Genomic DNA, 18,540 nt, shown 5'->3' with positions numbered 1-18,540 from the left:
AGATTCAAAACGTTTCGTCACATTTCCGAGTGGGATTTCGAATGGGGCTGCAGGAACCACTTGACTTATAAGGCAGGCACGGCATGTTATATTTGGAGGAATTTTTATTTTTTTGTAACGAAAATGTTAAATTTACTCCGATCAGCGAATAAATATATCATCGAAGGCTGTATCGAGAGGATGTATCTAAAAAGTGGAAAACTTTTGATTCTTGTCTGTATCTGTTATAATTTCCGACACATGGAAATCGGAGTTAGTCGTTTTTGGGAACAGGAATCTGTGTTTGATATATATAGTCCAGATGTATAGGGTATTTAAAGGTTTTGGTTTTATATATTATTTGGAGTGTAGGTATATAATATTACAATAACAAAAGTCACGTCATACGTATAAAAAATAAAATATATTGGAATGCTTTTTGCGCCAACCATATATTAAGAGTCGCTGCTGAATGTCTTGAACCTTTTGACAACCTCATCCATAGAGGGTCTGTCCTGTGGATTTGAAGCCGCACACTTGAGACCCACTTCTATGGCACATAAGCATTTATCTAGCTCATCGCCCATGGGCGTGACCAGATGCTTGTCAAAGATCTCCAAGCGATTCTGATGCGATTGCAGGCAGTTGGCTTTAACATACTTAAGCAGATTTTGTTGATCATTTTGGAGCGTGCATTCTGCCATTAGGCGGCCTGTGAACACCTCGAGCAGCACAACGCCAAAGCTATAGATGTCCACGCCAGTGCTGAGCTTCTTGGAGCTGAGAAACTCTGGCGGCAGATAAATTCTGGTGCCAAAGACTTGTCTCACTTCCATAACTGCATCTATTGATTTGGGACCCTCACGCGCCAAACCAAAGTCACCGATCTTGGGCTGCAGGCACTGGTCCAGCAGTATATTGGCGGGCTTGATGTCGCCGTGTATAAGTGGCTTGCTGCGCGCCGTGTGCAGAAAGTAGATGCCCCTGTGGAGTAATTTATATATGAGATTATAGAAATATGTCAATGGTAAAGTTTCTACCTACTTGGCTGTGCCCAGGGCTATGCAGAGGCGCTCCTGCCAGGTCAACGGCGGCAGCGGCTGCTTTGATTTGTGCGCTCTGAGTCTGGAGTCCAGCGAGCCGCCTTTCATCAACTGATACACCAGGCAAGGTTTCTCCCCGTTGATGCTGTAGCCATAGAGCGCCAGAATATTGTCATGTCTTATGGTATTCAAGTACTTCAACTCATTGTAGCTTTGCTGCAGATGCACTTGAGTCTTGTCGTTGTGTTTGTGAATATAATTCATTGCCTTAATGGCCACGGCAAGCTGCTTCCATTCGCCTTTAAAGACTTCACCAAAGCCACCGTTGCCTAATTTGTTCTCTGGGCGCCAGTTTTGTGTAGCAATCACCAGTTCCTCGTAGTCGATTTCTAGCAGGGATTGGGCGGCGCGTTGTACGCTACTCACTCGTATATCACCCGGAGATTCCAGACTATTGCTATTGCTATCTTCCGTAATACCCGATGAGGAGGCATACGGTGGTCCATTATTTATTTTAGAGCTGCTATTGGCCGGCGCACGCAGCTCGCTAATATTGGGCGTACTTCGCGGAATATACTTGTGGAATTTTTCGTCAACGTAATCTTTAATAATCCGCATAGCATTGTGCAGCTTCATTCTGCAATGCGTAAGAGAGATTAGAGAAAACCTGCCACTAAATGTTGCAGCAGTAACTCACTTGTGGAAAAGCGCAAACAGGCTGTAGACCGTGTGATTATATTGGCCTCCCCAGATGTTCAGGAATTCATTCGAAGGGGAACGTCCGCGTGTACTCAAGTTTTGTATGTGCTGCACATCGTTGGGATAGAGTTTCACAAACGCCGCCAACTGCTGCCACACGTCCAGTGAGTCCAAGTGCTCGCACAGGTGCTGCCGCACAGTCTCTGGCAATAGTCTTATGGGCGTGGAGTTGTCTTCGCGACCCGATCTTGAAGGACTGTCGCTAGCCCTGTCTTCTGCTGCCACGTTCATCTTGCAACAACGGCCGTATTTGGCAAAGACTTTGCTGATTCATGCAAGTCTTGACGACACTTACATACATATGCATATGTAGTTGGGCGGCAAGTGAAATTATTTTAGTAGAATAACTTGTTGCACTGGTAAAATCCCAATTGGAAGCGCAATCAACATTACTGGAGTTGCCAGACCTAACGCATTTCACTGGAGATCGGCAAAAGTCGCGTACTCGTTACTTTAGCCGAGTACTTAACGGCAGAGTCACAGTTGCCACACCTTTTAAATCTACAAATCTGATACAAGACATCAATATAGTGGACATATTTATACATATGCAAATGTAAGCCATTTCTTTTAAAAGAGCATGCACTTTTACATATTATAAATGCATTTATATTTTTTTTTTTTCTCTATATATTAATGAATTATTACATATTTTTGCTGATTATATGCGGATACAGTATTTTAATAAAATCCCTCATCAGTATCGTCAGCCGGCTTCTGATCAAAATTAGCGCATTTTGCCGCCTCGCCACCGCGCACCTTTACATTGTAGCACACATTCTCCGCCTTCAGCATACTCTGCCGCATGGTGGTAATTTTGCGCCACAATTCCCGGGCACGTTGACAGTTCAGACTGATGTAGCTGCAAGTGGAGACAAAAATATATAAGAATATTCACAAGCAACTTGACACGCAGTCGACATACCCTGTGTAAAATTGCTGCAATGCCTTGCAAGTCTCCATGCAGGTGTCCGTGTCACCGCTGCCCAACGAGTTGATGCAGCGGCGCATCAGTTCGCCCGTTAAATCCGAAACGCCTAAAATATACTCTGTCGGATCAACAAAAAACTGAAACTTTTGTATGGCCTTGACTTCCGTTTGATCCCCGGATATGGGCATACTTTCCTCCTTCACGGGCTCTTTGTTAGCCTCAATTTCATACTGCATAACCGACTGCAGGGCAGACCAGTCGGACACCGGCTTAGAGTGCTCGGCGTTGTCCTCGTTGCACAAGTACTCCATATAGGTGTATGCCTCTATGAACTCCTGCAGTCCGGGCGAGTAGGCTGCCCGAAATTGATAGACATCCTGATCCCTCAGCTCCAAAGCAATGGCGCGAAAGTTAACCTCGATAAGTTTGGTCAAACGCTGCTGAGCTTCCTCCAGTACTTTGGCCTTATTCTCCTTGCGCGCATCAATGGAATGCAAAAAAAATATAATGCGCTTTGATTCGATTGTAATGTCGCGGCTCAACTTCAATATGCGCTCATGACGATCGTGTTTGCTGTCCAATTCGCTGGCATAGCTGCGGAATGCCAGCACAACTGGATTCTGTTCGTCCAGCTGCACCTGGCGTTTGCGTGGCGCATTATTTTTGTTGCGATAGCCTGGATTTTTCGGCATTTTTCAACTTGTTTGTAAATAAAACCGGCAAGAGTTTATGACAAGCCAATTTGTAATGCAGAGTTGCCACCTGTTTGTAATTGACTACTGCCACGGTTGCCACACAAAAATTTACCATTTTAAGGTTTAACGGTAACGCATTGTATTAAAAGTAAATAATGTCTTAAGTTAAAATTGAAATTAAAAAAAAATAATAAAATAGTCCGTTTCCTAGTACAGATTTGGGTACAAGAGTACACAGTTGGCAGCAGTAAGCACAACAGCTGTTAAACTAAATCGGTTTTTTGTTTATCGACTATCGATTGTCATGCCTGATGAAGCTGCCTGCTGTTGTTCGTTCGTGGCAATTATTTTAAAATTGTCTTAAACTATTCATAAAGGTGGAGCACGCAATGCATGAGCCTGCAAGGAGGCCGTCCGTATCCGGCGGCACAAGCACTGCCGAAAAGCTTTGCTTTGACAAAAATGAGTTTATGAAGGTATGCGGTAAAATAAAATGGCTGGCAAAAATGTTTGCTTTAGCTTATTTTTTGTAGGAAAATTTCTCCGTGGACGAGTTTTTGCACAAGAATCGAAATGCACCTAGCTTGGAGCAGCTGCGCGATAACCTGGGCCTCTATTTGAAAGGACTGCGCGCTGCCATGATTGATCTGATCAATGAGGACTATGCAGATTTTGTAAATTTGAGTGCCAATCTGGTGGGTTTGGATAACTCCATTAATACCATACAACGCCCGCTGGAGCAAGTCCGCAGTGAAATTGCTGGCATACACAGCCTGATCGAGGATAATGTGGTTGAGCTGCGCGCGCAGCTGGAGGAGAAGCGCCAACTGCGTGAATTTCATCGCAGTTTGCAGAGCCTAAAAAAGGTGTATGAGATCATTGCAAAGCTGCAGGAGTTGATTTCCAACAAGCTGAGCGGTGAAGAACCCACCCAGGTTGTAGACTTGGAGCGTGCCGCCCTCGACTTGATACAGTTGAAGTTTCACGAAAAGCACTGCGGCGCTCAGCTGGGCAATGAGCAGATGTCCACAATCCAGCAGGTTGAGGAGCAAGTGCATCAGCAATTACGTCGTTTCTTTAACGATTCACTGCAGCAGGCGCGCAACGCGGCCCCAGAGCACTTGGAGCGCTGTCTGCGCATCTACATCACGCTGGATGCATGCAGCCGTGCGGAGCGTGCCTTCCGCGAAGATGTTGTTGCGCCCTATATGAGCAGCATCATTGGCGAGCAGCAGCTGCAGAATTCACCACAGGGTCTAGCTGGCATTTATAGCAAGATATTAAACTTCATATCACTGCACATGGCAGATTTGCTGCGGCTAACGCTTTACTCGGACAAACTGTGCGGCTTTAATTTTGTGGTCAACAGCTTCTGGGCAGACGTTGAGATGCGTCTGGAGCTACACATGAATTCGATATTCGCGCCAGGCAATTCGGAGGTGTTCTATGTCAAATACAAATGTACACGCGACTTCCTGGCCAAGATTGAGGAGTTGCTTACGAGCAGCGGCGAACAGGCTGTTGCCTCCTATCGCCAGCACAAGCAAACCAAGAGCTTTGAGGCGCGCTGGAATCTGCCCGTTTACTTTCAAATATGCTTTCAGGTAAGTTGCGAAGGCTTAGCCATAAATGAGTTAATTTTCTATTTTTTAATTACAGGAAATTGCCGGTCGCCTTGAGTCGCAATTGGAGCCCTTGCTTAACGATGACACGTTGCAGCCCCAGCCGGAGTTGGATGCGTATCAATTGAAGCCGTTTAACGCCGCCAAACAGGCCCTAACACGCTGCTGGGCCGAGGGCGTCTATTTGCCTGAGGTGTTTCCGAAATTCTACAAGCTTAACGTGCAAATTATTTTACGCCTCTCGCGCTGGACCACGGATGCCATTAATGCCGCCAAGAGCAGCAGCTTCACAAAAGCTTACACCAGGAATCAATTGCTAATTGCTTTGCATGCCGACACGCGTAAGCTGGAAGCCTACTTGCCGGAGCTGCAGCAGCTTATCACGCATGCGGCGCCCAAAACGAAGAATATGTCTCTATTCAAGAATGTTTTGGGCAAGTCCATAGCTGACTTGGCCGATACACTGGGCATGCATTTGATCAGCATACAGGAGACCTTAAAGCAACTGTTAATCACGGAATGCGGCACGGAGAATGTGCGTCAGGTCAACGATTTGCCACGTCTGTACCGCAAGACCAATCGCGACGTGCCCACGCGTTGCTCCAGCTACGTGGAACAAATGCTGCGGCCGCTGAAGGCGTTTGCAGCACAGCACGAGGCCCAGCTTGGCACGCTGGTAGTGGAGCAGATACTGGCAGAGGTGTGCAGCAACATAACCAAGGCGTAAGTAACGTACGCAAGATTGAAAAGTAGCTATTATTCATTTGGCTCTCTTTCCTAACAGCTACTTTAATGTGGTCAGCGATGTGCTTACCTCCGTGCAGAAAACCGAGGAATCTTTGCGTCGTCTGCGCAATCTTAAAAGCGGCGCCTCGTCTAATGCGCCTGCCAGTGGCAGCACAGCTTCCGTATCGGATGATGATAAGATACGCCTGCAGCTGCGCGTTGATGTTGCCGCCTGGACGCTGGAGCTAAGTAAACTTAACTTTAAGCCCACACAAATTGACAAGCTGCTTGACCTGTCCAGCATGGTGGAGGACAGCATAAAACCAAAAGAGGGCGCATCGTAGGCGGCATACAGTTAAACAAAATGTATTTCTAAATATATATACATTCTACAATTTATTTACTGTTAATCGATTGCTACTGATTCTTTAGGCACAAAAAGTGTTTGTTATTTAAAAGTTTACATAAGCTGTATATAAAATATATATATATATATATAAAATATAAATGCATCAAATTTCACGCTCGTTAGAAGGGTAAATACATGTTGGCCATGATTTAGTCGCTGTTTGGAATAAAGATAAAAGAGATTTCAGAGTTTTAGCAGGATTCGCTGTAAACATCTTGCAAAAGATATCAGGCAGATAAAAAATGCATGCTCAACTGAATGGTGATAAAAATTGGAAATGTTTAAGCATTGGCTTTGTAGAATGGTGCAGGATAACAGGAAGACGAAGGATAACTGAAGCAGAAACGAATTTGCGGGCTATAAACTACGCAAGCTGCAGCTACATTACAATTTGAGCTCCTCGGTGTCGGGCAGTTTGTTGAAGAACCATTGCAAATGCTCCTCGGTGACCTCGGCCAGCGTGGCTGGTTGCCATTTGGGCTGCTGATCCTTGTCGATGAGCAGTGCGCGAACACCCTCCTTGAAGTCAGCGCGCGGTTCCAAATGGCGCACAGCTAGGCGATATTCCATGATCAAGCATTGGGCCAGCGACATCTGTGCGCCAAGCTCCAGCTGGCGAAAGGTTACCTTCAGGGATGTGGGCGACACTTTGCAAAGGATCTACACATGGTATGTAAATAAATAAAAGTGGTATTTTAGCCGCGGCTGCTAATTTATGTGCTTGTTGTGTGAAAACGTGGCTTTAACAACGAGGCGCTAATTAACAAAGATTTATACTCTTTATATAATACTGTTTAAATATTTATGCGCTTTTGCGCTTTGAGCGCGTGGTATTTTGATTGCCGCAGCCAATTAGCAGTTGAACCGCCCGCCGCTTATCACCTATTTATGAGCTGAATACTGACCTCCAACTGTTTCTTCGCCCAATCGCTGTCATCGTTCTGCAGACTCTCAAGTATTCCCTCTACGGAGCTGGCCGAAAAGTGCTTGTTAATCTGCTCCAGCACGGGCTGTAAGGAGAATGGTTTCTCCGGCTGGCAGTGGAACTTTTTCAGTATGTCAGGCACATCATCGGCGTCCGGGCAGTTGAGCAGTGCTTGTTCCAGTTCGGCTATTTTGCTGCTCTCACAGTAATGTGTGGCAATGCCCGCATAATAGACATCGGCGCCACGCAATCGATGACCTGTCAGGCCCAAATACAAGCCAAGTTTTCCCTGTAGGCGTGGCAAGAAGTATGAACCGCCCACATCCGGAAATAGTCCAATGGCCGTCTCGGGCATGGCGAACAACGTACGATCGGTAGCCACACGATATTTTCCATGGACGCTGAGTCCAACGCCGCCGCCCATGGTAATGCCATCGATAAGGGCAATGTAGGGTATCTTGTAGTTGCCTATCAATGCATTGGCTGTATACTCCTCTCGGAAGAAGCTCTTTGACTCATCCGTGGGGCCGGCATCAACCAGCGCACGCACATCGCCGCCCGCACAGAAGGCTTTATCACCAGTACCTTTTATAATCATCAGCGATTTCGACTTTTCACATTTTTTCAGATGCTTGTATATCTTGCGCACCATCTCAAGATTGATGGCATTCAAGGCCTGTGGCCTGTTTATAATGATCATGCCCTTGTTGGATGATTCCGTGGCCAGCACGGAGGATGAGGAGAGGCGCGTGGAATTTGCCATCGGCATTTTAATTGTTATTTCTGTTGTTCTTGCACCGGCAGCGCAGAGCAGTGGCAATTGGGAATAGGCACGCTGACCGAACGTGTAGGCTAACCTTTGAATTGGATTTTGCTGTTGCGCGTTAAGTTAGCATCTAATTGGAAATTTAATTATGTGTTCATTTGCATTATTTACCATTTTGAATTTCCTTTTTATTTTATTTTTACCCCTCCGCACAGCGAGTTGCGCAATAACAAAACAGTCGATTTATACAGTGTTGCCGTACGCAGCGAATAAAGTACAGGAAAAATGGAGTTCTTTTTTAAAATTTTATTTAAAGCAAATTGTATTTCGTAGTTATGCAAACGCAGAGTAATTACAAATGCGCTGTATTTATACCAGTTGCAGCATTAAATAGAACGCATCATGTGGATAAACAGATTAGTATAGAGTTGCATCTAATATGCGCCAGGTGGCAACTCTGCACCTGTATAGAACAATGCAAAACGCATATAAAAAGTTTATGCCATGATACAGCTTGGGATAAATCTTATTACAATGTCTTCTGCGAATATATATTTGTTTGTTATGGGTTTTTTTAAGCATTATAGTCTGATGTCTATTATTATATTAATATTGGTTAAGATGAAATATCAAAATACCACCAACTAATTAAATCGAAAAACTAATAAACGCAATCAGTTAACTTTTCACTGGTCGTGATTTCGTGTGCATAACATAAACGTAACTGTTTACGTGTAACTACTTATCGTGCTTGTGGTGCGCATAAACGTATGAATACGAGTACCAACACGCAGAAAACTAAAGCTTAACTTTATCATTCTCATATTTAAACAAATAAATGGTGAGTAAATATCGGTAATCAGCACCACACGGCAGCAGAATGCTTATGATTCAGTGGTATCAGAGCCAGCAAGTGGCTCACACTGAATTGTCTGTGCCATGCCCTTGTTTTTTAAATTATCTAAAATACGTACAAAGCGCCGTCGCTCATCGGCTTTCAAATCCAAACAGATGAACTATGATGGACTGCTCTCCAAGTTGACCGATGAAAAGCTGGTAATCTACGAGACCAGTGATCAAGGTGCCGCCGCCCTGGTCGAGGGCGACGTTGAGGATGGCGCCATCGAGGAGGAGCAGGCAGCCCCAATACAAACAATACCCCATACAGCCGTAGCTGCCGCTACTGCAGCCACTGCCGTTGCTGCTGCGTCAGCAACTTCAGCACCTGCGACAAGTGCAAACCTAAACCCGAAATTGGAAAATGCTGCGACAGCGACACCACAGCGCAAAATATCGACGTCATCACGTTTCATGAATGCCTTTAGTCAGCTTTATGGCGGTAACAGCAATAGCAATAGCAATGGCAACAGCAATAGCAACAACTACGGTGGCGGTCACCCGGAGCTGCATAACGATGATCCGGAGCTGGCGGCGAATCGCACACCTACCAAGGGCATGGAGTCAAAGCTGGTGGCTATGTGGCACAATGTCAAGTATGGTTGGACGGGCAAGATGCGCCAGACCAGCTTCTCAAAGGAGCAGCCCGTCTGGCTGCTGGGACGCTGCTATCATCGACGGTATACGCCGCCCGTCAGCATGGAAAACTCCACCACGGAGCTGCTCAGCGGTGCTGACACCACGCCAGATAATGCCACTTCGGCGTTTGATAGCATACCAACGATGGCCACATCCTCCTCCATATATCCCACATTAAATCCGCAGCAAATTGATGAGATTGTGGTGCCCCAAGAGCTGGGCATGGATGCGGCTGAGAATCAAATGGCCGAAAGTCCTTGGGAAGAGGGCATTGAGGGTTTTCGTCGTGACTTTTACAGCCGCATCTGGATGACCTATCGCCGTGAATTTCCCATTATGAATGGCTCCAACTATACCTCGGATTGCGGCTGGGGCTGCATGCTGCGCAGCGGCCAAATGCTGCTTGCGCAGGGCCTAATCTGTCACTTTCTGGGTCGCAGTAAGTAGACTCCCAACTGGCCATTGATCCCCTCCTCATGCAGATTTTTTTCATCCAGGCTGGCGATATGATGCGGAATCACAACTCCACTCCACCTATGAAGATAATATGCATAAGAAGATAATCAAGTGGTTTGGCGATAGTTCCTCTAAAAATAGCCCCTTTTCCATACACGCGCTGGTACGCCTGGGCGAGCAACTAGGCAAGAAGCCAGGCGACTGGTATGGCCCCGCTTCGGTCTCCTATTTATTAAAGTGAGTGCCAGTTTTATGCTGTGATGTGTTTCACTCATTAAGTACCTCTTGTCCACAGACACGCCTTAGAGCATGCCGCTCAAGAAAATGCCGATTTTGACAATATAAGCGTATACGTGGCCAAGGATTGCACCAGTGAGCTATATTTGATTTTGTATATACCCTACACGCACTTTCACTCCTGCCTTTACAGTTTACATGCAAGATATTGAGGAGCAGTGCAGCATACCCGAGCCGGCTCCTAAGCCGCACGTGCCTTGGCAGATGACGACCAAGAGATCGGCTAGCGATGCGCCGAAACTTGATCAGCCACAGCAGCATTGGAAATCATTGATTGTGTTAATACCGTTGCGTCTAGGCACAGACAAGTTAAATCCTGTTTATGCGCACTGCCTAAAGCTGCTGCTCAGCACAGAGCACTGCCTGGGCATTATTGGTGGCAAGCCCAAGCATTCGCTATACTTTGTGGGTTTTCAGGAGGACAAGCTGATACACCTGGATCCGCATTACTGCCAGGAGATGGTTGATGTTAATCAGGAGACATTCTCTATGCATTCATTTCACTGCAAATCACCACGCAAATTGAAATCCAGCAAAATGGATCCCAGCTGCTGCATTGGTTTCTATTGTGCCACCAAAACGGATTTCGATAGCTTTGTGGAAAGCGTGCAATTGGTGAGTGGAGCAAGATTTATCCAAAGACTAGGGCAATTATAATATAAGTCATTTCTGCCACAGTATTTGCATCCAATGCGCTGCGCCTCTGGCGCTACCTTGGACAAAACAGCTTCACAATCCCAGCAGCAGCAACTGCCACAAACGGAGCAAATTGAGATGAATTATCCGCTGTTTACATTTTCGCGTGGTCGCTGCTTGGATCATGCGCGCGATGAAATGAGCGATTCGCTATACAAGCCACTCATCAGACAGGTGGCGGCATTGACCCAGGAGCTGGAGGATGGCGCTGCTTCAGCGCAGCTGCATAGTTATGAGAATGATCCGGATGATAGCGAAAGCGAGGAGTTTGTGCTGCTCTAAAGTGGCCTGCATATACTATATATATGTTATGTATATATAGCTACAAGTCTTGATTGCCCAACAACTCAATGCCCTCTCTAACATATACCCCTCATTCACAGCCTTGGTTACTGTGCAAACTGTGTTATATTATTTTCATTTCTTTATGATTATTTGTAATTATTATAATTTGTGCTAATTGCTAAGTAAGTTGTCTCGCCGTTGCTCGCTGGCCAGCTCGCCTAAAACTAAACATCAGACGTGCATCTCAACAACAAAGACTTTGTTATTATACAGTTACAAACACACATACACATGCATATTTTTTTATGCAATGTGATTAGCTTACAATTTGCGACCTTTGTTCAAATTGATTTCATTCGATTTTAAATCATTTTTATTTGGTGCCTACAGTTTGTCTCTGTTTCGCTCTGATTGTGTGTGTTTGTCAACATTATTCCTATAAATAGTTTATGTAATTCTCGGTATTATTATTTTGTAATGCGAATGGAATTGATTCAGCAACTTTTTTGCCTGCTCTCGAAAGTATTTATGTGTAGTCCTTATGTCTTAGATTGTAATTAAATTATGTTTTTCATCTAGTTGTTCGATCATTATTTAGTTTTAATATTAATTGTAAATACCCTTAAATACAAAATCAAATAATAAATACATAGCTTAATATTTAGATACAAATTTTACTTAGCTACTTCCAATTAATTCTAATTAAATATCAAAGAGTTAAGATTCATAGGACAGTATTGATCTATTGATCGAAGTCGTCAGAGAGATCGGTATTATCTATGAGATATGATATGGAGAACATGTATGGACGGACGCCAAACAATCGCAAACATTAATAGAAACTTTAAACCATTTTTTTGTTTAGTTTAAAGAGCAAAGAATCGTTTTATGCCCAAGTTGTGGCTTGTTGATAAGGCAGCCTGATGTCATACAAACAATTCGAAATATATGATTGATAGGTTTATAAAAACATTTCCGGCTTGACTGGCTTGATAGAGTATTTAATTGTTCTATTTTATGACGCATTCGTAAACGCTTTGCTGACAATTACAAAAAGATTTTCGGTATGCTCAGTTATTGTTTGTGTCTTTTTTTGAAAGAGAGGTGGGTATTCTTTTTTCACGGCATTCGTAAACTTTGAGAAGCAAAAACATAGAATATAATTATCAGCGATTGCCTGTAATATTAGGGACATTATTCGAGTTAAAGCGAAAGTTAGGATATTATATCACGCTTGCACTTTCCTTTACGTTTTCTTTTTATACTTTTTTTTCACTTTGGTCTTAGAGGAATGTTTTGAATTTGGATGAAACTTACGCCTATGACCAGATGTCTACACTTAGATTAGGCAACTTTAAAAGGCACCAAAGCCTTGCTTACTGTGACTCCTTGTATGCTTCGCGGTTTAAGCGCTTTAAGAGCTTACCAAGATTATCCCGCGCCGTTGTCGCACGCAAGGAATTGATGCTAATGGCAGTCTGATAGCATTCGATGGCTTCCTGCACTTTGTCCCAGCGATGGTAGAGCACACCGAGATTCGTGTGATACAGCATATTCTTTGGATCGAGCTCAATGACGAGCTTGTAGAGCGTCTCCGCCTCTAGGTAGTGCCTCATCTTGCCCAGGACATTGGCGCGTATAAACATGATACTCGGTTCGTTGGGTAACTGGGCAAGAGCCTGCTCCGAAATGCGCAAAGCATCCTCGTACATGGCGCGATTATCGAGCATGGTTAGAATATTAGCCCAGGCCTTGGGCTGCCGTGGGTTCACGGCGACCGCATGCTGCCAATGATGCAGTGCCTCGGCATATTGGTGCTGCTCCAGAAACAGATTGCCCATGTTATAGTAGCAGACGGCATAGTCGGAGCGATATTTTAAGGCCTGCCTATAGCTGTCCAGCGCCTGGTCGTACTTCTTTTGCGCCGATTGCACTATGCCCAGATTCATCCAGGCCACCGGAAATGCTGGATAAGCGGTCAATGCGGCGCGTATATACTTCTCAGCTGTCTGCAGCTGTCCATTCTCGCGGTACAGATTGCCAAGATTCATGAGCGCCGATTCGTACTCCGGATATAGCTCGACAGCCTTGTGGTAATGGTGGAAGGCCCTGCTGATGTTGCCTGTGTCCGTGGCTAGGCGTGCTATGTTATAATGCACCTTGGCATTGTTGGGGCACACCTGCAGCGCCGAGCTGAACAGCTGCTCCTCGTTTAGCCACTGTGCAGCGCGCTGCCGCGTCCGCAGCATAAACACGGTAAAGAGCAGCATGAGAAGCGCCTGAAGCGCCGCGCGCCAATAGCTGTTGTTTGCATAGTTCTGGTAACAGTAGAGGAAGCCGTATACGGACATCAAGCAGAAGCCCATCGAAGGCACATACAGTGTACGTTCGGCGATCACAAATCCAACGCGTATAATGCCCGAGGCGGGCAAAAAGGGAATGATCATCAGCGCCAGGCCCAGCATAAGTCCTGCCAAGCGTCGAAAGTTCATCAAGGAGACGATTATAAAGGAGTAGAATGCAATAACTGCCTGTAGACGCATATCCCAAATGCTGGTAACCAGATTAACGCAGCCCAGCGCCCAGTCGAAGCACAGCCATTGTGGGCATAACATCAGCCAAAAGTTGACCACATACAAGTACTGCTGGGACAGACCGCGCGTGAGTAGCTGCTCGTTATGTGCAATGGGATTGTCGACGGCTTTAAACTCGGGCGTCTCAAAGTTTTGCCACCAGAGACGCAACAACAGCAGTAGCAGCGTGCCACAGAGGTAACACACGTAGCGCAATCGACTGGTGATAACCCGCTGCTGTAGCTTCAGCGGCAGCACGTAGGTGCCATTCTGAAAGTAATCCAACATGACGCAGGATATCGGTATAGTCACTGCCGTCTCCTTGAAAAGCATGCCCATAGCCGTGAGCAGCAGGATGAGGCTAACGCTGCTCACGCCCTGTTGCTTGTCCGCGCTGGCCACTGTCAGGAGCAGACAGAGCAGGTGTATCAGGCCGAACATGAGCTCCGCTCTGCCCACCACGCCGGATACTGCCTCCGTGTGCACTGGATGTACGGCAAACAGTGCCGCTGAAATGGTAGCCCAGCGTTCGATGTCTATATCCTCCACATACAGTGACCGCACCAAGCGCCATATGAGCAACGTGTTCACGCAGTGCAGCAGCAGGTTCAAAAACTTCATGTGAGCAGCATTTAAGCCCAGCAAGGCGTATTCGTAATGAAACATCAGCGTTGTTAGCGGCCGAAAGGATTTGTGCGAATCGGCGCTTAACAGCGGCGCACCCCAAAAGTCGTGGCTAAAGATGGCCGTCCAATTGGTGGGCAGCGTGTTGACATTTTTGTTTTTAACTATGGCCACAGTGTCATCAAACACAAACTTAGCGCCGCTAAGGCCGCCGTAGCCGTAACAGATTAGGCACAACAGCACTAGAATCGCTTGGCACACCAAGCTGTGCAGTGTTGAGCTTTGCCGCAGATCCAGGCTAACCATGTTACAAACTAATGCACCGCACGCCTCGTTTTCTCTTAATTAATTAAATTTTTTTCTAATAGCCATACAGTTTGTGTACATCAATTTGTAAAGCGAGAGTGTCTACCCACTGTTAGCGGCAAGTAAAGCGCAACTTTGCCATTCACATGTCAACGTCGCAGTCAGCTGTTGAGTGCGACTAGATTTCATTGAAAATAAACAACTTTGTGTGCATTATGTCGGAGGAAATAGGTTTTGATTGCCTGCATGCAGAAATAGTCAACTACTCCTAAATAACAGTAAGGTGTACTTTAATACAATTCGCCTCTCTTGCATCATTGTTAAACATTGCCCTTCTGCAGAAGCAGCACGATCTGGCCACCTTGGAGTATATTTGTTCTTTATTTAATTTTTTCGAGTGGGGGTGTGTACCCACTGACAGCGGCAAGCAAAGCGCAACTTGCCATTCACATGTCAACGTCGCAGTCAGCTGTTGAGTGCGACTAGATTCATTGAAAATAAACAACTTTGTGTGCATTATGTCGGAGGAAATAGTTTTTGATTGCCTGCATGCAGAAATAGTCAACTACTGCCTAAATAACAGTAAGGTGGGCTTAAATTCAATAACAATTTTATTGCCTTCTTATTAAACATTGTCGTTTTGCAGGATCAACACGATCTGGCCACCTTGGAGTATATTGGCTTCACAACCGGCTATCGCCTGATTGAGCGACTCACACGCGACGTCACGCGCTTTAAGGACGAACTGGAGACCATGAAATTTATTTGCACCGACTTTTGGACACTGATTTACAAGAAGCAAGTGGACAATTTACGCACCAATAACCACGGCATGTACGTGGTGCAAGACAAGGCATTCCGTTTTCTTACACGCATCTCACCGGGGGCCAAGCAGCTGGAGCAGGCGCCCAAATTTGTGGCCTTCACCTGTGGATTGGTGCGCGGTGCGCTCAGCAATCTGGGCATCAATAGCACTGTTACCGCGGAGGTGCAGACAATACCCGCCTGCAGGTTTCATATAGAGGTCAATAGAAGTTAGATATATTATTCATAGCATTATAAATAAATATATATATACATTTATAAACAAAATCCATATGTTCAGCTTAATTATGACAGTTTCTCGTAGACAGCCACCAAATTCTTTTCAGTCCAGTTGATAACCTGATGTAGCGCCCACTGATCGTCGGGTAGTTGCGGCTGCAGAGGATTAGGCTCTGTGTGTATGCCCACTGCGGGCTGTGGGCCTATTAATATTAGCCACTTGCCCTCAAACACACTAAGGTACTCTAAAAATGCGCTGCGATTGTTAAAGTAACAGAAGAGCAGAGCACAAGGCGCAACGCCCGAGCAACATTCGCTTAAGAAATGGGTAGTCAATTTGGAGCACGCCTCCTCAATGTAGTTGAGTGGAATAAAGCTGCGCACCGCATACTTGCTGCGCCACCAGTTTGGATCCCTTTCAAGTCCATAAATGCGTAATCCTTGCTCGGCAACAGCGCCTACCAGCCACTCGAGCAACCCACTGCCGCAGCCTATGCTCAGCACATTGCGTATGGCTAGTTTCTTTAGTATTTGATTGAAGTTCTTGAGGTCCAGTGCCGTGGGCCATATCCAGAGTAGCTTACGCTTTAGCTCCCGTTCCAGGGTGTTTCCCAGATCAAGTAATTTGCGCCAGTTGGGCTTGGCTGCAGCTGCTTTGGTTAGGCAATAGATCGCACGCAGCGCCTCGAGTTCCGTTTGATCGTTCCACATATTGAATACTGCTTGGATAATGTTATATTTTTTGCTCATCATGGGGCGCGCAGACCCTTGGCATTGACGTAGTCCGAACACTTAACTCTGTAGTACCGACGATTGAATACTCTGGCAAACATTTTGTTCTGATAGGAGCTACATGGTATATTAGTCTCATTTCGATGGAATTTTATAGGCTTGATAATGGTGTCTTGAAGTGTTTGTCATAAAAGAACTCACTTATTGTCCCACTGTTCCTTTGAAAGCTGTCTTATATGGTGCCTACAACAAAAGAACGACCCTTTTTAAAATTTCACAAATATAACATAGAAACTAGACCAACGAACTTGACTATATGGTGCTTATGCGCTAAACATTTTGTTACAAATTTATAATACCCTTCGATAGGGCATCATATGGCAAGCGGCCAGCGTTTCATTTAGCTAAATATAAATAAGTGTGTCGAGCCGATCTCGTTGTAAAATGCTTTTCGCATGCTTTATGTCAATGGGGCATTTGACATCTTGTTTGGGGTCTAAATGGGCCTTAAACTGTTTACTAATACTATTTAATTGGTATGCTCGTTTTCGTACGAGTACTTAAAATTCTTGCGCCAATGCCTAAAGTTGGAGCTGCCCTGGCCAGGCACACGTTGATGTTGCGGCTTGGTGTGAAGCGTGACTTGCTGCGCATTAGCCACTGTCTCCGGCTCGTCCATGTCCAGCTCATTGGAGTACTCCTCGTTGTCCAAATCTAATATGATTTTGCGATAAAGTTTCACATTCTCTTTTTGCGTTTTGTCTGGCATCGGCGCTGCTGCAGGCGGTGGCTTTTCAGGCTCCAGCTCGGGCTGAGCTATGGGCACCATAACTGGTTCCACATTTCCCACACTCTTGATGACGCTATTGTAGCGCTGATTTTGCACAGATGTCTCTGCTGGAGTTGGCGTGGCCGGATTGCTTGGCTCAGCCTCTATAACGTGAACACCTGCCTCAAACTGTACGCCCGGATGCATGGAGCGCAAATGCCGCAGCATATTGTCCCGCCGATTGACTGTGACCTCGCATTGCATGCAACGGTAATGCTGCATGGCCGTATGCTGTTTGATATGCCGCGTCAATGCATCCGCATCATTGAAAGTCTTGTTGCACTGGGAGCAGGCATGGCGTGGACGCTTGCTGTGGCGTTTCTGATGCAGTCGGAGCGTGGACGAGCGCAGGAAAGATTTATTACACACGCTACAGCTGTGCCGTGCGCTGTTCTGATCATGTTTTAGCTGGTGCTGCTTTAGGTTGGCCTTGGTTAGATACTGCTTACAGCAGGTAACACATTTGTGGGGCAAGCTGTCCCCACTGTGCAGCGCTGCGTGCACCGTCAGCGCACTTTGGCTGCGGAATAATCTGGGGCAGTTTTGGCAGCTAAACGCAGGTAAATTGTGGGCGCGCATGTGGCGCTGCAAAAGAAGCTGCTGCTTAAAGGATTTGTTGCAAATGGAGCAGCTGTAGCTGAAATTGTTGCCATGGCTGTTCTGGTGGTACTTTAGATGCGAACGTGTGGCAAAGCGCTGTAGTTACAGAAAATATTATCAGAGATTAAATAGCTTTTAAGATCTGCAACTTACGCGTGGACATTGCGTACAGTGGAACTTCTTGAGCTGCTCATTGCCGCAGGCACGATGATAATATTGTTGGGTGCGACTGCGAAAGTACTTGTTGCATACGGTGCAATGATAGCCCTGTGTAGTGCTGGTTATATGGTTAGCTGTGGTGTGTGCTATCGCTTTCACTACGGTCACTGGCTGCTCCGGAGGATCTGCATCTGGCTCTGGTATATCCCTTGTTATTTTGCACTCGGAACAATCGGATACATCTGCCAGCAAACACAAACGGCATTTGCTGTGGCCGCAGCTGTCAGTGACCAGACGATTCTGTCCAGATGCTACGCAGTTGCAGCGAGGACACTTGCTCATTCTCTCAGCTAACAAGCAAAGTGTATCTTTAATAGAAATAAAACAAAGATGCGCTTTCACAAATGCACCTCTTGTTGCATTATGCTTCTTCTTTGTTGCCATTCAAACAGCTACGCCGCACTTGTATTCACTGCGACACGTAAACAACTAAATGGAACTCATTTGGAATTCAATGTTATAAAATACTTAAAATGTATTTTTCTCTT

At 45.7% G+C, this 18,540-nt stretch overlaps 9 protein-coding genes across 12 annotated transcripts; 3 read left to right on the top strand and 6 right to left on the bottom strand.

The window, feature by feature from the left end:
* Positions 1–338: 338 nt before the first annotated feature.
* On the bottom strand, positions 339–2,223 carry LOC115765020 (serine/threonine-protein kinase pelle). Its single transcript, XM_030708373.1, has 3 exons — positions 1,720–2,223; positions 1,024–1,659; positions 339–963 (listed from the first exon to the last, which is right to left on the bottom strand). Exons 1-3 carry the CDS (start codon positions 2,010–2,012, stop codon positions 435–437), a joined length of 1,458 nt encoding a protein of 485 aa, XP_030564233.1. The 5' UTR covers positions 2,013–2,223; the 3' UTR covers positions 339–434.
* Positions 2,224–2,399: 176 nt separating this feature from the next.
* LOC115765022 (translin-associated protein X) lies at positions 2,400–3,493 on the bottom strand. Its single transcript, XM_030708377.1, has 2 exons — positions 2,707–3,493; positions 2,400–2,643 (listed from the first exon to the last, which is right to left on the bottom strand). Exons 1-2 carry the CDS (start codon positions 3,402–3,404, stop codon positions 2,463–2,465), a joined length of 879 nt encoding a protein of 292 aa, XP_030564237.1. The 5' UTR covers positions 3,405–3,493; the 3' UTR covers positions 2,400–2,462.
* A 210-nt stretch (positions 3,494–3,703) lies between these two features.
* On the top strand, positions 3,704–6,117 carry LOC115765019 (conserved oligomeric Golgi complex subunit 2). The gene is made up of 4 exons (XM_030708372.1): positions 3,704–3,883; positions 3,941–5,011; positions 5,067–5,752; positions 5,814–6,117. Exons 1-4 carry the CDS (start codon positions 3,797–3,799, stop codon positions 6,097–6,099), a joined length of 2,130 nt encoding a protein of 709 aa, XP_030564232.1. The 5' UTR covers positions 3,704–3,796; the 3' UTR covers positions 6,100–6,117.
* A 14-nt stretch (positions 6,118–6,131) lies between these two features.
* On the bottom strand, positions 6,132–8,175 carry LOC115765021 (3-hydroxyisobutyryl-CoA hydrolase, mitochondrial). Of its 2 annotated transcripts, XM_030708375.1 has the most exons (4): positions 8,027–8,175; positions 7,070–7,963; positions 6,553–6,824; positions 6,132–6,320 (listed from the first exon to the last, which is right to left on the bottom strand). In XM_030708375.1, exons 1-4 carry the CDS (start codon positions 8,027–8,029, stop codon positions 6,314–6,316), a joined length of 1,176 nt encoding a protein of 391 aa, XP_030564235.1. In that variant the 5' UTR covers positions 8,030–8,175; the 3' UTR covers positions 6,132–6,313. The 2 variants fall into 2 exon arrangements, with proteins under 2 accessions (XP_030564235.1, XP_030564236.1); XM_030708376.1 differs by having other exon boundaries at positions 6,132–6,824; positions 8,027–8,174.
* Positions 8,176–8,621: 446 nt separating this feature from the next.
* On the top strand, positions 8,622–12,490 carry LOC115764960 (cysteine protease ATG4D). Of its 2 annotated transcripts, XM_030708283.1 has the most exons (6): positions 8,622–8,696; positions 8,867–9,830; positions 9,889–10,084; positions 10,143–10,219; positions 10,278–10,759; positions 10,823–12,489. In XM_030708283.1, exons 1-6 carry the CDS (start codon positions 8,694–8,696, stop codon positions 11,120–11,122), a joined length of 2,022 nt encoding a protein of 673 aa, XP_030564143.1. In that variant the 5' UTR covers positions 8,622–8,693; the 3' UTR covers positions 11,123–12,489. The 2 variants fall into 2 exon arrangements, with proteins under 2 accessions (XP_030564143.1, XP_030564142.1); XM_030708282.1 differs by lacking the exon at positions 8,622–8,696 and having other exon boundaries at positions 8,814–9,830; positions 10,823–12,490.
* A 4-nt stretch (positions 12,491–12,494) lies between these two features.
* LOC115764959 (protein O-mannosyl-transferase TMTC4) lies at positions 12,495–14,689 on the bottom strand. The gene has a single exon (XM_030708281.1). The coding sequence runs from the start codon at positions 14,626–14,628 to the stop codon at positions 12,502–12,504; it is 2,127 nt and encodes a 708-aa protein (XP_030564141.1). The 5' UTR covers positions 14,629–14,689; the 3' UTR covers positions 12,495–12,501.
* Positions 14,690–15,005: 316 nt separating this feature from the next.
* LOC115765047 (trafficking protein particle complex subunit 6b) lies at positions 15,006–15,704 on the top strand. The gene is made up of 2 exons (XM_030708420.1): positions 15,006–15,215; positions 15,275–15,704. Exons 1-2 carry the CDS (start codon positions 15,147–15,149, stop codon positions 15,665–15,667), a joined length of 462 nt encoding a protein of 153 aa, XP_030564280.1. The 5' UTR covers positions 15,006–15,146; the 3' UTR covers positions 15,668–15,704.
* LOC115765046 lies at positions 15,669–16,439 on the bottom strand. Its single transcript, XM_030708419.1, has one exon. The coding sequence runs from the start codon at positions 16,423–16,425 to the stop codon at positions 15,739–15,741; it is 687 nt and encodes a 228-aa protein (XP_030564279.1). The 5' UTR covers positions 16,426–16,439; the 3' UTR covers positions 15,669–15,738.
* A 475-nt stretch (positions 16,440–16,914) lies between these two features.
* LOC115765043 (zinc finger protein 25) lies at positions 16,915–18,495 on the bottom strand. 2 transcript variants are annotated; one of them, XM_030708417.1, is made up of 3 exons: positions 18,403–18,495; positions 17,987–18,342; positions 16,915–17,929 (listed from the first exon to the last, which is right to left on the bottom strand). In XM_030708417.1, exons 1-3 carry the CDS (start codon positions 18,434–18,436, stop codon positions 16,934–16,936), a joined length of 1,386 nt encoding a protein of 461 aa, XP_030564277.1. In that variant the 5' UTR covers positions 18,437–18,495; the 3' UTR covers positions 16,915–16,933. The 2 variants fall into 2 exon arrangements, with proteins under 2 accessions (XP_030564277.1, XP_030564276.1); XM_030708416.1 differs by having other exon boundaries at positions 17,987–18,495.
* Positions 18,496–18,540: the final 45 nt, after the last annotated feature.

Source organism: Drosophila novamexicana, unplaced genomic scaffold (genome assembly GCF_003285875.2).
Source record: "Drosophila novamexicana strain 15010-1031.04,08,12 unplaced genomic scaffold, DnovRS2.1 tig00000877-arrow-arrow-pilon, whole genome shotgun sequence".
Taxonomy (NCBI): Eukaryota; Metazoa; Arthropoda; class Insecta; order Diptera; family Drosophilidae; genus Drosophila; species Drosophila novamexicana.
Note: the sequence above shows the minus strand (reverse complement) of the source record. Positions and strands in the feature narration are given on the sequence as shown.